Source organism: Rhinichthys klamathensis, unplaced genomic scaffold, assembly GCF_029890125.1.
Source record: "Rhinichthys klamathensis goyatoka isolate OS25496 unplaced genomic scaffold, OSU_Roscu_1.1 h1tg000033l_1, whole genome shotgun sequence".
NCBI lineage: Eukaryota > Metazoa > Chordata > Actinopteri > Cypriniformes > Leuciscidae > Rhinichthys > Rhinichthys klamathensis.
In genome coordinates, this window is record NW_026606582.1 from 265,718 (window position 1) to 279,532 (window position 13,815).

A 13,815-nucleotide genomic window follows, 5' to 3' on the forward strand; every position below is an offset into this window, starting at 1 on the left:
CTACAATAGAATTAAATAAGACATTACTTTTAAACCAATAAAGTTTGGATTAGTGTTGTGCAGTTCACATTTCTGTAGTGAGCCATGGACTAAAGTGTGACTAAAGCCATACTCTCTCACTACTTAGAGATAGATAATGCTATTTCACACACCTATTTGAAACCAGACATTTAAAAATAGAAGGGGAGAGAAAATAAGTCTTTCATGTTTTACTTAGAAGTTTATGTAATGTCTGCATTCAGACAGTTATTGTTTTTATATGTAGCTAGTTGTAAATTCAATATTCTAACCTTTAAAATAAAAAAAAAAACATTATTACAAATGAGGTAATATTGTGAAATTTGGTTCACTTCTGAGTACAAATTGATCCCCAAAATATGAACAAGCAGTTACACATGTAAAATGCCTTTTGAAGGGTTGCTTTAATAGATTTATTATACAAAAATAATTACAATTAAAAAATTGTGTAGCTACCATTTAGAACAAAGGAAATTTAAAAAGGGAGAACATAAGAGGTAAAAATGGAAGCAAAAATCTAAAGAAAAAAACGAATCACACACGCGCGCACACACACACACACAAATCAACAGACATCAGACAAATCCCAAAATGACTTCCAAAAATCATGTCATTTAGTTTTTACTTCCAGCATGTGAAGGGTGAGCATGTTAAAGGCCTGTTGCATGACTTTCTTCCATTTGAAGAAGCTGCTTGAGTTTGCCGTTTTCCTGAAAACACAGAGACCGATTTAATACAATCCTGCAACAGCAACTCGTTACTTTAGAAATTCTTTCCCATCTTGAGAATATGAAAGCATCAATGCTTTATGCATATCAGATAAATGTAATGTCTGTAATGTCCCTGAAAATGTTGAGCATATCATAATGTGTATTGTGTAGTAAAACATATTTCAGAGATGAATATTTTACAAGACAGAATGTATGAGCTGGAGCGAGAATAGAGTTTACTAGGGATTTTAGGGACAGGTGGAAACATGAGGGAATGTAGTAAAAGCAGGGTTTCCACTCTTTCAGAGATAACTTTCCAGGACTTTTCCAAGACATTTCAAATGTCATTTTACTGTATAGATAACAGATTAAACCGATATTTGGTCCCTGTCTAAATATTTTCCTAGTCAACTATTAGTTGTTCATTAAAGCCATTAGTCGTTTAGTCAGGGGAGAAATACTAAACTATAATAATGAGCATTTAAACTAAATTAAATGCTCAAGTGTGCACATAAAGCTTGCCGCAGTGACACCGGCAAACATTGCATTAACTTTTCTAAGATCAGAATGTAAACAAAATGAATAACCTTTAATATAATTAACTGCCTTATCTTTAAAAAATGTTTTTTTTTATTTTTATGTTTTTTTTTTATGTAGGACACAGATTATAAACAAACAAATAAGTAAATATACAGCAAACTGAATCAGTTAGAAGAGAGACATCATTGTAAACAGTATAGTACAGCCTTAACATCGAATAAAAACTCAGTTTTCCTGAGGTCAGAACACAAACAAAACTGATACATTATATAATGAAGCCAGCCTTAGAGAAGATGCACTCCGAAAGGCATGGGCGACATGGAAGTTAAACAGTTTGTACAGTAAGAGGTTCTCTTTAGCTTCCACACTCCACACGTTCACTTGCGGCTAATAATAGCCCACATTTATCTAGGTTAACATTAGAGCAAGCGGCCATGTAAAGTGGCTGACGCCAGGCTACTACTTACATGTTTTAAATAAAAGTCATGTTTGAGGTTGCACATCACCTTTTTGTCAAAATATTCCCACAAGTCGAATTTTCTGCGCGACATTACCGCATGAGCCAGCCGTGTTACAGGAACTCTGTCGTCATTTATTCACCCTCATGTTGTTCATGACAGTTGACGGTCGCTATTGACTTCCATAGTATTTCTTTTCCCAACTTTGGAAGTCCATGGCTGCCGTCAACTGTCTGGTTACCAACATTCTTTAAAATATCTTCTTTTGTGTTCATCAGAAGAAAGAAACACGAACAGGTTTGGAACAACTTGAGGGTGAGTAAATTATGAGAATTTTTATTTTTGGGTGAACTCTCCCTTTAACAATCTTGTCACTGCATGACTTTACCAATTCCTGTGTCCTGACTAACCGACTAATTAAAATGTAGTCAACCAAGGCCTCTTCTTGACGACTAACCTTTAATCGACTATTAGGGGGCAGCTCTAATTTATTTCTGACTTTGACCATTCAAACCAGGTTTGTGACTACATTTAGCATTAGGCCTATTAATCAGCATTTCATAATAAACAATGTTATAATTAAGAAAATTATTTGTAGATTGCAAGGAAGGACCATTAAACTTTGAAATTACTAGTTAACTTTGTTTATTTTGATAATTATGTACGTTATTTGTTTTTAGTAGATATTATTTTAAACAAAATATAAAAATGGTCCAGACTTCAAGAGGAAAACCCTAAAAACACATACAAAAGGCAATCTTTTATCAGTCACATGGCCATACACACAGTGTTTCCAACTATTTTCAAAGGAAAGTAGCTAAAGTCTGCCCAAAAAGTCGCTAAATGTCACTAAATGACATCATGCGTCAAATAGTATAGTCATGACGTCATCACGTCGTACTTGCATTCTGCCTAATGTCTGTTTTTTTCCTCCCAGTCCATGCTCACACACTGTATTTGAATATAGCCGAAAGTCTAATAAAGCTGTTCCCATTTACATATTTTCTGTCAGACAACAGAACAAGTATGATATACAGAATGACAAAAAAAAAAATGTATGTGTAAGTTTAATAAAGTTTATTATTATGTTTGAATATGTACAATGTACAGTCTCTAAATAAATGATCTGAATTCAGAAAGTGGAATGAACACAAGAAGAATGGTAACCAAAACTGTCAAACTTAATTCTTTAAATATAAAAGAGGAGAAGCTGATAAGTGATTAGTCCGTGGCAACACTGTGTGCACATCATGTGCTCGTGTACGTCTCTGTCAGCTGTTCTCAGCCATTCACTGAACAGGGTAGAGACAGACCTCACGCTCACAGGACAGTACTGGAGACATTTGGAGAGTTACTGATGTTTGTTGCCAAGTCTGATCTTACCTTTTAATGTTCATATCCAATTGGGCTCAACTGATGAAATATATATATATATATATATATATATATATATATATATATATATATATATATATATATATATTATATAAATATAATTTTAACTCTTAGACAACACTGCTTTTGCTCTGAGGGCCCAATATCCTCACCTTTGATGACTATTTTGTATGTTTAGGATTTTTTTCTTTTACAAAGTCCTACTGTTGTATATATATATATATATATATATATATATTCCAAAAACGTATTGTCCAGACCTCTGCTGGGAAGGAAATACAGAGACCGGACATCTTGGAAGATCAATTGAATATGTTCTGGATAAACAGGGATTGCCTCTTCAATTGGATGGCCATATTGAGCATGTTATGCCTCTTGAAAAAGTCTTTTTTTTAAGACAGGACTACAGCTGCCACTTTGAGTGTAAAGATTTTTTTTCATGTAAACGAGTGAATCTTCTCTCTCTTATACATCTCTGATTTTATGCATAAAAACTGTGGGTTCATACTGACCTCCTGAAGTTTGGTGATCTCCTTTTTCAATTTGACCAGGTACTCAATCTTCTGCTTGGGGTTCTGATGACCCAACAGTTTTCCATTTTCCTCGGTCAGATGGTCCACCTGCTTTCTCAGAACCTCAATTTCCTGAAAGACACCACTAAGGTTACAATTAAGGATTTACATTTACACACATTTAAATGAACTTAAAGGGACAGATCCCCAAAAAGGAACATTCTGTCATCATTTGCTAATCCTCATTTTGTTTCAAATCCATTGACTTTTCTTCTTTTGTGTTCCATGGAAGAAATAATTTTGCTCAGTGTCCTGGCCCCCAGTTTCCCTGCTATGGAATCTCATTTGTGTATATTCAAACACTGCAAGGTTAAGAAGCTTAGCCTCAGCTTTGATGGCAATGACATCCATTCATATCATTGTTGATATCAATAACATGCGAATGAGATTTAACTGCTAGAGATGAAGATTAATCATTTCTTGAATTTTGGTCTCTTCACAACAAAACTATTGTATATAGAGTTTCATAACAAATCTTAAAAATAGTTTTCTGACTCTTGCGCTACATATTGTTCTTTAGTGGCCCACAAAAGACAGTCATATAGTTCTGGAACCACATGGGCTGAGAATCAAATAATAAAGCAATAAGCCCCGCGATGCCGTGTTTTACAGTGAATTTAGAACAGCTAAGAGGCGTTGTTAGGCACGACGCGGAGCGGAGTCAACAAAACATCAGCAACAAAATATAAAACGTTATAACACATTTATTCCTCCGCCAAGCAATGTAGTTCCAAAGAGGTTGCCAAGCAACACATGCAGCAACAAAGAATCACAAAAGGCAGTTGCGCAGTAACACTAATGTAATGCGGTCACAGCACAGGTGTGTGTTTGTTAAGTAATTTACAACGGCTTCGAACGCGGCTCAACCAATCAGAATCAAGGACCGGAACTATCCGTTTTATCATTAGTATTTTAAGTAGTAATGTCCAACCAATCCCCTTTCCCCATTATCAGGGTTCAACAAAGGATTTGGCCAGTGGTAGGGCTGTAATCTCCCAGTCGACTAGTCGATTTATTGGTCGATACGTTCTGGCTCTGGCTCGATTTTTTGCCGTGTTAATTTCATCAGGTGGAAAGCACTAATTGCTAATGGGGGTGTTTTCAGAGCACCCCTGTTTCACAGGTAACAGTCTGTCTTCAGAACACCCCCCTTGTTTTCACTTTTTTTGGATTAGCCCAACCCAATGCCTAAACCTAAAGCGCAATTGCACTGTGCCCACAGTTTGTATTTGTTTTGAGCCTATGCTTTATTTTTCAGTTATGCACTTTATTTAGTTTCTGCTCTCATCTTCATCTGGTGTGTTTAATAAATATAATTTTTTTATTAAAGTGGAAATGCCTTTTGTGTTTAAGAGTAAAAGCTTTGAGTTAATAGTCTATTCGTGTCTCAGCCGCGAAACTGAGCTCCTATGTTCAGCCTCGCTCGGTGTGCAGTTCCACGTGATGCAACGCTGTCAGAGCCGACAAACTCGAGTGTGTCATTTCAGTGCAAAATAATTAGGTCAAAAACGATTTACTGCAAATAGCCTACTAGTTTTTATGTTTATTTATAATTCATTTAGGCGGACAAGGCTACCAAGTACTGCGCAGCTAATTAATCTAACGTTTTTTTTTTTTTTTAAATCTCATAGAAAGCATTAAACTTAATTTTCTCATACATGTCGACACATTGTTACAACACTAATTTTATGTTTTAAAACAAATTATAAGTAAACTGTTTGTGTTTCTTGAAAATTATTGGTTTAATTAATGTTTTGCAAGATGGAACCTTATAATTCCAAGCGGAAAGTGTTTTTTTTAGAATTAGAAGGTTCTGCATTTGAACTGTTCCAAAAATTTGAGAGGATTTTGATATTGTACATTTAGAATACATTTAGGGTCTCTGTCATATTCAGGTATGAAAGAGACTTGTTCCCCATATAATTTTTGCTATGTGGAATGCAAAATCTTTGAAGCTCTATATCTCAAAACCGCTCAGAATGCAGATAGAACCTTATAATTCCAAGGTGGTGAACTCCCTCAACTGTTCCAAGTATTGTTTTGTCAACAACACTGCTCATTTCCCATGTTATTATATCAGGCTACCAGCTAACCTCTACATTTATGCTTTTAAATTTCAGCTTAAAACTCGCTTTCAGACACCAGTGAGTGTTTGAAATAACTTCCTTGCGATACGATGGGGATTCTGATCACAGTATGAGGCAGAAATATATTTATATGCGATGCTGAAGGCTACTTATGCTGGTCTTTGCGATAATACAAATATGTTTAAGGAAAATACCAGAGACTGCTAGAAAAATGTTGACAAATCATATATGGATTATAATCGTGTATTTATTCGGTTTCATGTTTTATCTGTCTCTTCCCTCCCTGTGCCTTTGTTGATGTCGGACTAATGCATCCGCAAATATGTCACGCACTCCGGTTAACTCGTGTAACTAATAACTCCTGTTTTCTTCTCGTGAGCTTCCTCTGTTTCTCTGGCTGAAAGGATAACAGTATAGTGAGACGGGAGAGATCACTCAAACCTCCTATCAATTATTGCATAATTTTGTGGAAAATGTATACAAATGCTCAGAGATGTGACGTAAACATATGATATTTTATCAATATTTTTCTAAATCTGTAAGCTTTTGGACTTAAAAGCCTTAATAGAGTTGTTTTGTGCATTCCTATGATCGTAAATGAATGGAAGCAGGTGCAACTGAAGAGGTATGTGTTCTCTTTATGTGAAATGGTAAATACCAGTTTGATTCAGCATGATTGATGTGCACTACTGACACAAATTAATAAATTACTGTCACTGTAACATTTTTTATTGTAAAACATTTGTCAAATATCAATGCTAGATATTTGGCAAATGGTGAGGTTGTGTGACGTTGTTGTTCTATGGAGGCATGTTGAGGGCAGGTTTTAGGGTAACGCTTAGGGCTAAACGATTTTGGAAAATAATCTAATTGCGATAATTTTTTTTACCAATATTACGATTTAATATGCGATTATTTAAGCTCTTTATCTTTTGTATTATTCTACAAAGACAAGCAATACATCATTGTTTAGTAGGGATGGGAATCTTTAGGCACCTCATGATCCAATCTACTTTTTTTCTAATGAATTAATCTTATTAATAAAACAAAATCTTTATTTGATTACATAGCCTATGTAATTATAAGTAGTTTTAAAAATAATTACACATTACATTTTTTTTATTAAAACAATGTTAATAATTTTAAATAGGCTATATAATCTAATATTTATATAGCCTATTTAAATAGTTAGATACGATAAGGCTAAAGCACTAATGCACAGATCTATTTTGAAATATAAGATGTGGTTTGTCCGGTCCGTTTAATCCCTTAAGGTATAAATGACTGTTTACAATAATTTAGCGTCATAAAAGCATTTTGAGATGCAAGTAGACAGAGACAGAGTATTTGAAATTGAAAGCAACCTTCTTTCAGTGATTTTCATATTTTTAATATATAAGACGAATGCATTTCAAAAGAGATAAATGATGCCTTCGTAGAGCATTTGTAAGGAAAATACCGGCGGCGAGACTGGGCACTGCAAGAGTAACATCCAGCAAAGCGCGCGTTTCTCACAGAGCAGAATACACTAAACCTGTGCAATGAATGTCCTTGTAATTAGCTTCGACCTTTCCGAACTTTATGAAAGATTATTTTTCGGAAGGTTCGAGTGGTGTGCGAGCGCGCACGTGTGTGTGTGTGTGTGTGTGTGTGTGTGTGTGTGTGTGTGTGTGTGTGTGTGTGTGTGTGTGTGTGTGTGTGTGTGTGTGTGTGTGTGTGTGTGTGTGTGTGTGAGAGAGAGAGAGAGAGAGAGAGAGAGAGAGAGAGAGAGAGAGAGAGAGAGAGAGAGAGAGAGAGAGAGAGAGAGAGAGAGAGAGAGAGAGGAATTAGAAGCAAGCAGGATACGGTTGTTTCTAAAGCACACGCATCTGTGTCAAGTCAAGTCACCTTCATTTATATAGCGCTTTAAACAATATGGACTGTTTAAAAGCAGCTTTACAGTGATAGCGTGTGTAGCGTTTCATTCTGTTGTTATGCTTGTCTGTAAAGCGCTTTGAGAAAGCAACTTTTAAAGGCGCTATTCAAAATAAATGTATTATTATTATTATTATAATAGGAAATTAAAGTAACAGAGATTGTTTGGCTTTACAGCAGCTCGAGAATAAAGTTATTGTCCAGCTAAAGTTAGTTTTGATCGATTCACTTCCGTTGCAAAGATCATTAATTATTAACTAAGGGGCCGCTTACACCACACCATTTAAAAACTAAGCTCAGACTCGATTCTGAAATTCTCTGAATCGATCCAGAATCGTTGGAGAGAAAATCTATAACACAATATCACATAAATAAAACAAACTGCTCCTTCCTGTATGCCAGGCCTATATGCTTTACTCTCGCGTGTCACGTGAGCAGAGTGTAATCGCAGCTTTTGCGGTTAAAAAAAATCGTGTTTCATCACATCGTGATATTATCGCAAATGTAATTAATCGTTCAGCCCTAGTAACAGAGCCCAATCAAGTTGCATTTCCACTGTCAGGCCAGTAGCCCTGCAGCGATAACACAACTTGATTTTGGGCTCTGTGCTTGAGGTCCAAGGCCGCACGTCACGTTGTTAGCCCTGGCTTGCACTGGCCCGACAGTGGAAAAGCGGCTATTGCTTTCTCTCTGACCTGCTGCAGTTTTTCTTGTTGATGGTCTTTCTGCCGCAGATCCCGCAGCTCCAGGCAACGATTCCTAAGTTCAGTGGTCAGTTCCTGCACACACGTCTGAGACTGGGCAAGAGTAACCTCATTACGCTGGAGTCTGTAACACACAAACAGGGGGTTGGGTAGTTTGTTAATGTTGTGGAGTTTAATGGCAATCAATTCAGACATTTAATGTAAGGGAATAAAAACGGTTTCATTGCATCTGGACGGTGAAAATAGAGGTTGGAAAAGGTTTTCAGCATGACATTAACAGTCCATCAACTGAAAAAAATGGCCACTTCAAACACTTCCAGTGTAGATCTGGGTTAAGGACTGGTCAAAGCTCAACGTTCATTTCTTTCCCGCCGCTCGTTAACAGATCATTACCTGTTAACTGACAAGATTGTGTTAAATTAGAAGTAAATTAATTTAGAATGAATGTGTCTGTGACCCATTACAAATACCATCATTTGTTTTCCAGGGGTTTAGTTTTACATGCACAAATAGCAGCATAAACAACAGAACATGAGGATTCACACATCGTCACATCACGCTCCTGCAGCGCTTCCGTGAACAGCGAAAACAGAATACAATAATATATATACTGTATAAAAGGAATAAATAGACCTATATGCTAAATATATTTCACTTTATACTGATGGCGGGACGCTCGAACGCAGCGGCTCTAAGCTCTCTTACGCTCAGTATGTTTTTGTTACGTTTGTGTTTAGTTTTACGTGGATGCAGGTCACTTGCTATGAGGTACAGTCGACAAGAACTTTTGGACATATACCACATGAGCAAAGATGCATTGAATATTCTCCCGGATTACAAGATCCCATCAGAGATGGCCTCCAGCTAGCCTGGAAGCTAACACCGGACGGGAAGCTCCGCAGGCAGCGCAGAGGGCCGAAGCAGAAGTGGGGAAAGCGAGCCAGGCTAAAGGCTTCACCATTCAAGGCGTCTCTACCAAGTATCTTTCTCGCAAATGTCCGATCAATAACAAACAAAAAAGACGAAATCAGACTTGGGGCCCTATTTAAACGATCTAAGCGTATGGTATAAAGAGCACGGCGCAAGTGCACTTAGGGCGTGTCCGAATCCACTTTAGCCAGTTTAACGACGGGAAAAATGGTCGGCGGGCCCAGCGCATGGTCTAAAGGGGTTGTCCCTATTCTCTTAATGAGTAATGGGTGTGTTTTGTGCGTAACATGCAATAAACCAATCAGAGTGTAATTTCCCATTCCCTTTAAAGGTCCCATATTGTACACCTTTCTGGAGTTTTATTTTAGGTTTTGATGTCCTTAAGAATATATATTTGCAGTATAAGTACCAAAAAACAGCTCCTTTCTCAGGAGCTCTGCTAAGAACAGGTCGATTTTGGCCTTTCTAATGAATATTCATGAGCCTCTATTCTGATTGGCCTGTTTTCTGAGCGACGCACGCCCAGGCCAACCACAAGTAACTAGGGTCATGTAAGCTGTAGCCTGCTGTGGCTTGGTGATGCTCACAAGTAAGGTAAATAAAACACCTGTAATGATGGACATTGCTGAGGAAAATGTTATCCGGCCTTATATGTTCGTGCCGGACTCAGACCCCAAATCGGCGACGACAGGAGACAACCAACCACCTCCTCAAACGCAGATGTTTCAGAATAGTAATTATTATTTATTTTTTGTTACTTTCGCCGTTATTGTAAGAGTATTATAATGACCATTGCATCAATGCTGCAGGCAGATTTAACGTTAACGCTAATTTAAACTGTCTGTGAACAAACTCAGACTTTTGAAATAACATTCATGCAAGTAAGTTACACTAAACGCTAGTTTCTGTTAGCAAAACAAAAGACACAGAGACTGAGTTAACTCAATCTTACCGTTTTTAACTTGTTTTAAAAACAACAGACACCAAGATATGGCCGGTGTCTCTAACTTAGGAAAACAAACAACATATTTTTTTTTGTCTTGTTTCCAACAGATATTCTATCAAAGCTTGTGGGAACCATAGACTGTACAAAACAACACGTCAGCATCAATTTAGCAACACTGAAATTATAGTTTGTAAACGGATATGCAACACTAACTTTAGATTATGCTGGCTCCATAATGTAACATAAAATGTGTTACAAGTTTATTTACGGGACTGTAGCATCTTTAATGAGTAGCTCCTTTGAAAAACCGGCATTGAATTGTGCCTGATTGACGAAGCAGTCACTTGTGAAATGTGCAGAACAGACGGTTAAGGTCAAACTAAATTGCTGTGGTATTTCCGAATAAATAAACATTAGCCACTGGTCTCTTATATTAATGTTGTTCAGAAGCCTGTGCAATGATGTAGTTTCCTGACATCCGTCGATTGAACAGCGTTTTCTCGACATGTTTTCGTGTTGTTGTTGCTCAGAAATGGCATGGACGCGATGTTGTCTGGGGTTGGGCAAAATGAGGGAGGGACGGTGGGCAGTGCTCGGGGTGGTCACTGAAGGCGGTGACTGAGTAGTTCTGACGTCACATTTTCACGGAAGTCACAACGGCTTGTGAAAAGGCACAGCTACTTTATGCAGGCTGTGTGCATTTATCTATGGATTGACTGTTTTGAAACTTATATGGTAGTTACACAGCCCCTAGACCTCTGTTATCATGAAAAAAGCCAGAAAGTTTCAGTTCTGATAATATGGGACCTTTAAAAGCCAGTTGCGCTCGCACCATGGCGGATTCGCTATTTAGATTTTGCAATTTGCAAGCGAAAAACTGAACGCTTCTCCAGAGAGCAAACAGATCTGCTCGTGCGCGAGGTTAAAGCACGCAAGCAGACCATCTATGGGACAAGCCAGATTCCACCATATCTTTATGTACACAATAATAATCTTTTACATTGTAATCCTTTTATTTTTAATATTTGACATGTTTGTGTGGTGCTGGCGTCCCTGTGTTTAATAAGCAGAGTGTACCCGCCTATAGGCGCACATTACTAATGCGCTCATTAAATAACTAAAATAATGCGCAATGCGCCAACCAAGCACCTAAACTAGCAAAGAACACTTGCATCGTGGCGCATTGTGCCAGATGTATGATAGGGTCCTTAGACTCACTGCACAGAGGGACTGCTGTGCAATGATATACACGGAAACTTGGCTGGACAACAACACTCCCGATGAAGCCATTGAGTTAGCTGGACGAACTGTTTATAGAGCCGACAGAACACACCACTTCGGTAAGAAATCAGGAGGATGATTATGTATGTATATATAAAAATTTTTATTGGTTAAATGCAGACATTTTTACTTATCGATGGAAATTCTCTGTTGTTTATATCATGGCAGTATACATACCACCACAAGCTAACACTAAGTTGGCACTAGTACAGCTGCATGATATTATTAACAAGCAAGTCTCTGTCGATCCAGAGGGAGTGTTTGTTGTTGCTGGAGATTTCAACCAAGCCAATCTTCTCCCCAAGTTTTCCAGAAATGTGAAATGCCCTACGAGGGGCAACAATATCTTAGACCAGGTGTATACTAACATCAGAGGGGCCAATAAGGCATGTCCTTCCCTCCATCTGGGGCTCTCTGACCACCTGGCTATTTTTCTGTTTCCAGCCTACAGACCACTAATACAGACAAGGACACCAAGAATCAAAAAAGTGATAGTGTGGCCCACAGCAAGCCAACTCTCAGCTCCAAGACTGCTTAGTGCAAGTGCATATTCCAGTCTGTTGCTTCTATCAGCATCATCACACGAAGCTGGGATTAATATAGATGGATATACCACCTCTGTTATGGAGTACATCAAATTATGTGTGGACACTGTTACCAGTAGTAAAATCATCAGTGTGTTCCCAAACCAAAAACCATGGATGAACAGCGAAGTACAACACCTGCTCAAGGCACGGGATGCAGCCTACTGTTCTAAAGATGCAGCAACATACAGTAAGGCTAGGAGGAACCTCAGGGAATGCATCAAAGCTGCCAAATGTCAATATAGCCAACAAATTGAGACATGTTTCAACAATGCCACTAATCCATGTGGGAGGGGATCAGATTCAGGAACATCACTAATTACAAGACTTCAGACCCTGTCAACAGTGAGCCGGCATTAGCAGAGGAACATCTTCTTTGCCAGGTTTGACAGGGAAAACGAAAGGACAGTAATGCCAGCCCAGTCACTTGAAAGAAGTCCAGAACTGGTACTAACAACACATGAGGTGAGATGCACCTTGTGCATCAACCCACGCAAATCAGCTGGACCAGATGGTGTGCCGGGACGTGTCCTGACAGACTGTGTCGATCAGCTGACTGAATCCTCACGCACATTTTTAACCTCTCCCTGTCCTCTGCCATAGTACCAGCCTGTTTTCAAACATCAACTATCATATCAAACGCTGCACTCTTAAAGCGCATTCTGAAGCTCAGTTATTTTTTTTTGGAGAATATGTGAAATGCGTAATGGGAAATAAAGTGAATATGCGATGGGCATTTGCTTGCTTTGGCTATCACACCTTTGTGTATGTGCTGAATTATGCATGGCTCTAGTGGAATTATGCCAGTTTAACATGGCACAGCTTACATAAACCAGTTGCGGGAGTATTTTGAATAAAACAAAACAAAAAAAAACCCAGAAAAGCTTTGTCTTTTGAGCGGTCATTTCTGTGCTCTCTGCGACACGAAAAAAACAACAAAAAAACACACACTTGGGATCTGAGGTAAAATGATTAGTCCCTACCTCTTAAGGTATCATTTTTCCAAGTGTTTTATTTTAATGTGCCATTTAAAATACTTTTAAATATAAACGTATCAAAGTTCAAGGCTCAGGCAAGAATGGTAAATGGAAGTTGTAAAATAAAGAAAACGAAAGTAAACGGCAGGTGCTTCATAGACAAAACGCAACTTAAATGTCCCAGGCCTGGTCTTCTCTCGTCTTCCATCGGCCCTGTCCCAAATGGCGCACTTCATATGGACTTTCGGTCTCGTGGACTTAAATTGCGCGTGCTCGCCGAGTCTACAAGTCCGTAGGCCGTCCCATTTAGCATTTTAACGCTCTGAAGTGTGCTCAGCAGCGCCCCCTTTGTACCCTTGAAGCGGTCTTCCGCGAAGCCCACATAGATGCAGGCTCCACACACTTTAACTACCCAGGAATCCTTGCGAAAGGCCAATCAGACAACGGATGGGAGGAGATTTCGCTCACGGACAATTGTTAACATGGCTGAGAAGAAAATATTTAAGTGTAATTATCATTACGGTTTCTATGACAAGTTTATACAAACATTATGATCATCGACCAGTGGTTGATGTCTCAAACATAGGCTAATAATAGCGAGCTGAATAATACGATCGCATTATGATTCATTAAATAAATAGAACAGAATGTCAGGGCTTTACTGAGTCATATGTAAACACAACAACAATAGGCAGCATA

General features: G+C 38.2%; 1 protein-coding gene across 1 annotated transcript in view; it reads right to left on the reverse strand.

The window, feature by feature from the left end:
• Nucleotides 1–403: 403 nt before the first annotated feature.
• The window catches only part of kif15 (kinesin family member 15), a 61,940-nt gene continuing 48,528 nt past the window's right edge, over nt 404–13,815 (reverse strand). Inside the window, exons 33-35 of the mRNA XM_056245683.1 lie at nt 8,390–8,522; nt 3,634–3,765; nt 404–728 (exon numbers count right to left, since the gene is read on the reverse strand). Coding sequence (XP_056101658.1) covers nt 669–728; nt 3,634–3,765; nt 8,390–8,522 — 325 coding nt within the window. The 3' untranslated portion in view covers nt 404–668. The remainder of the gene's footprint in view (nt 729–3,633; nt 3,766–8,389; nt 8,523–13,815) is intronic.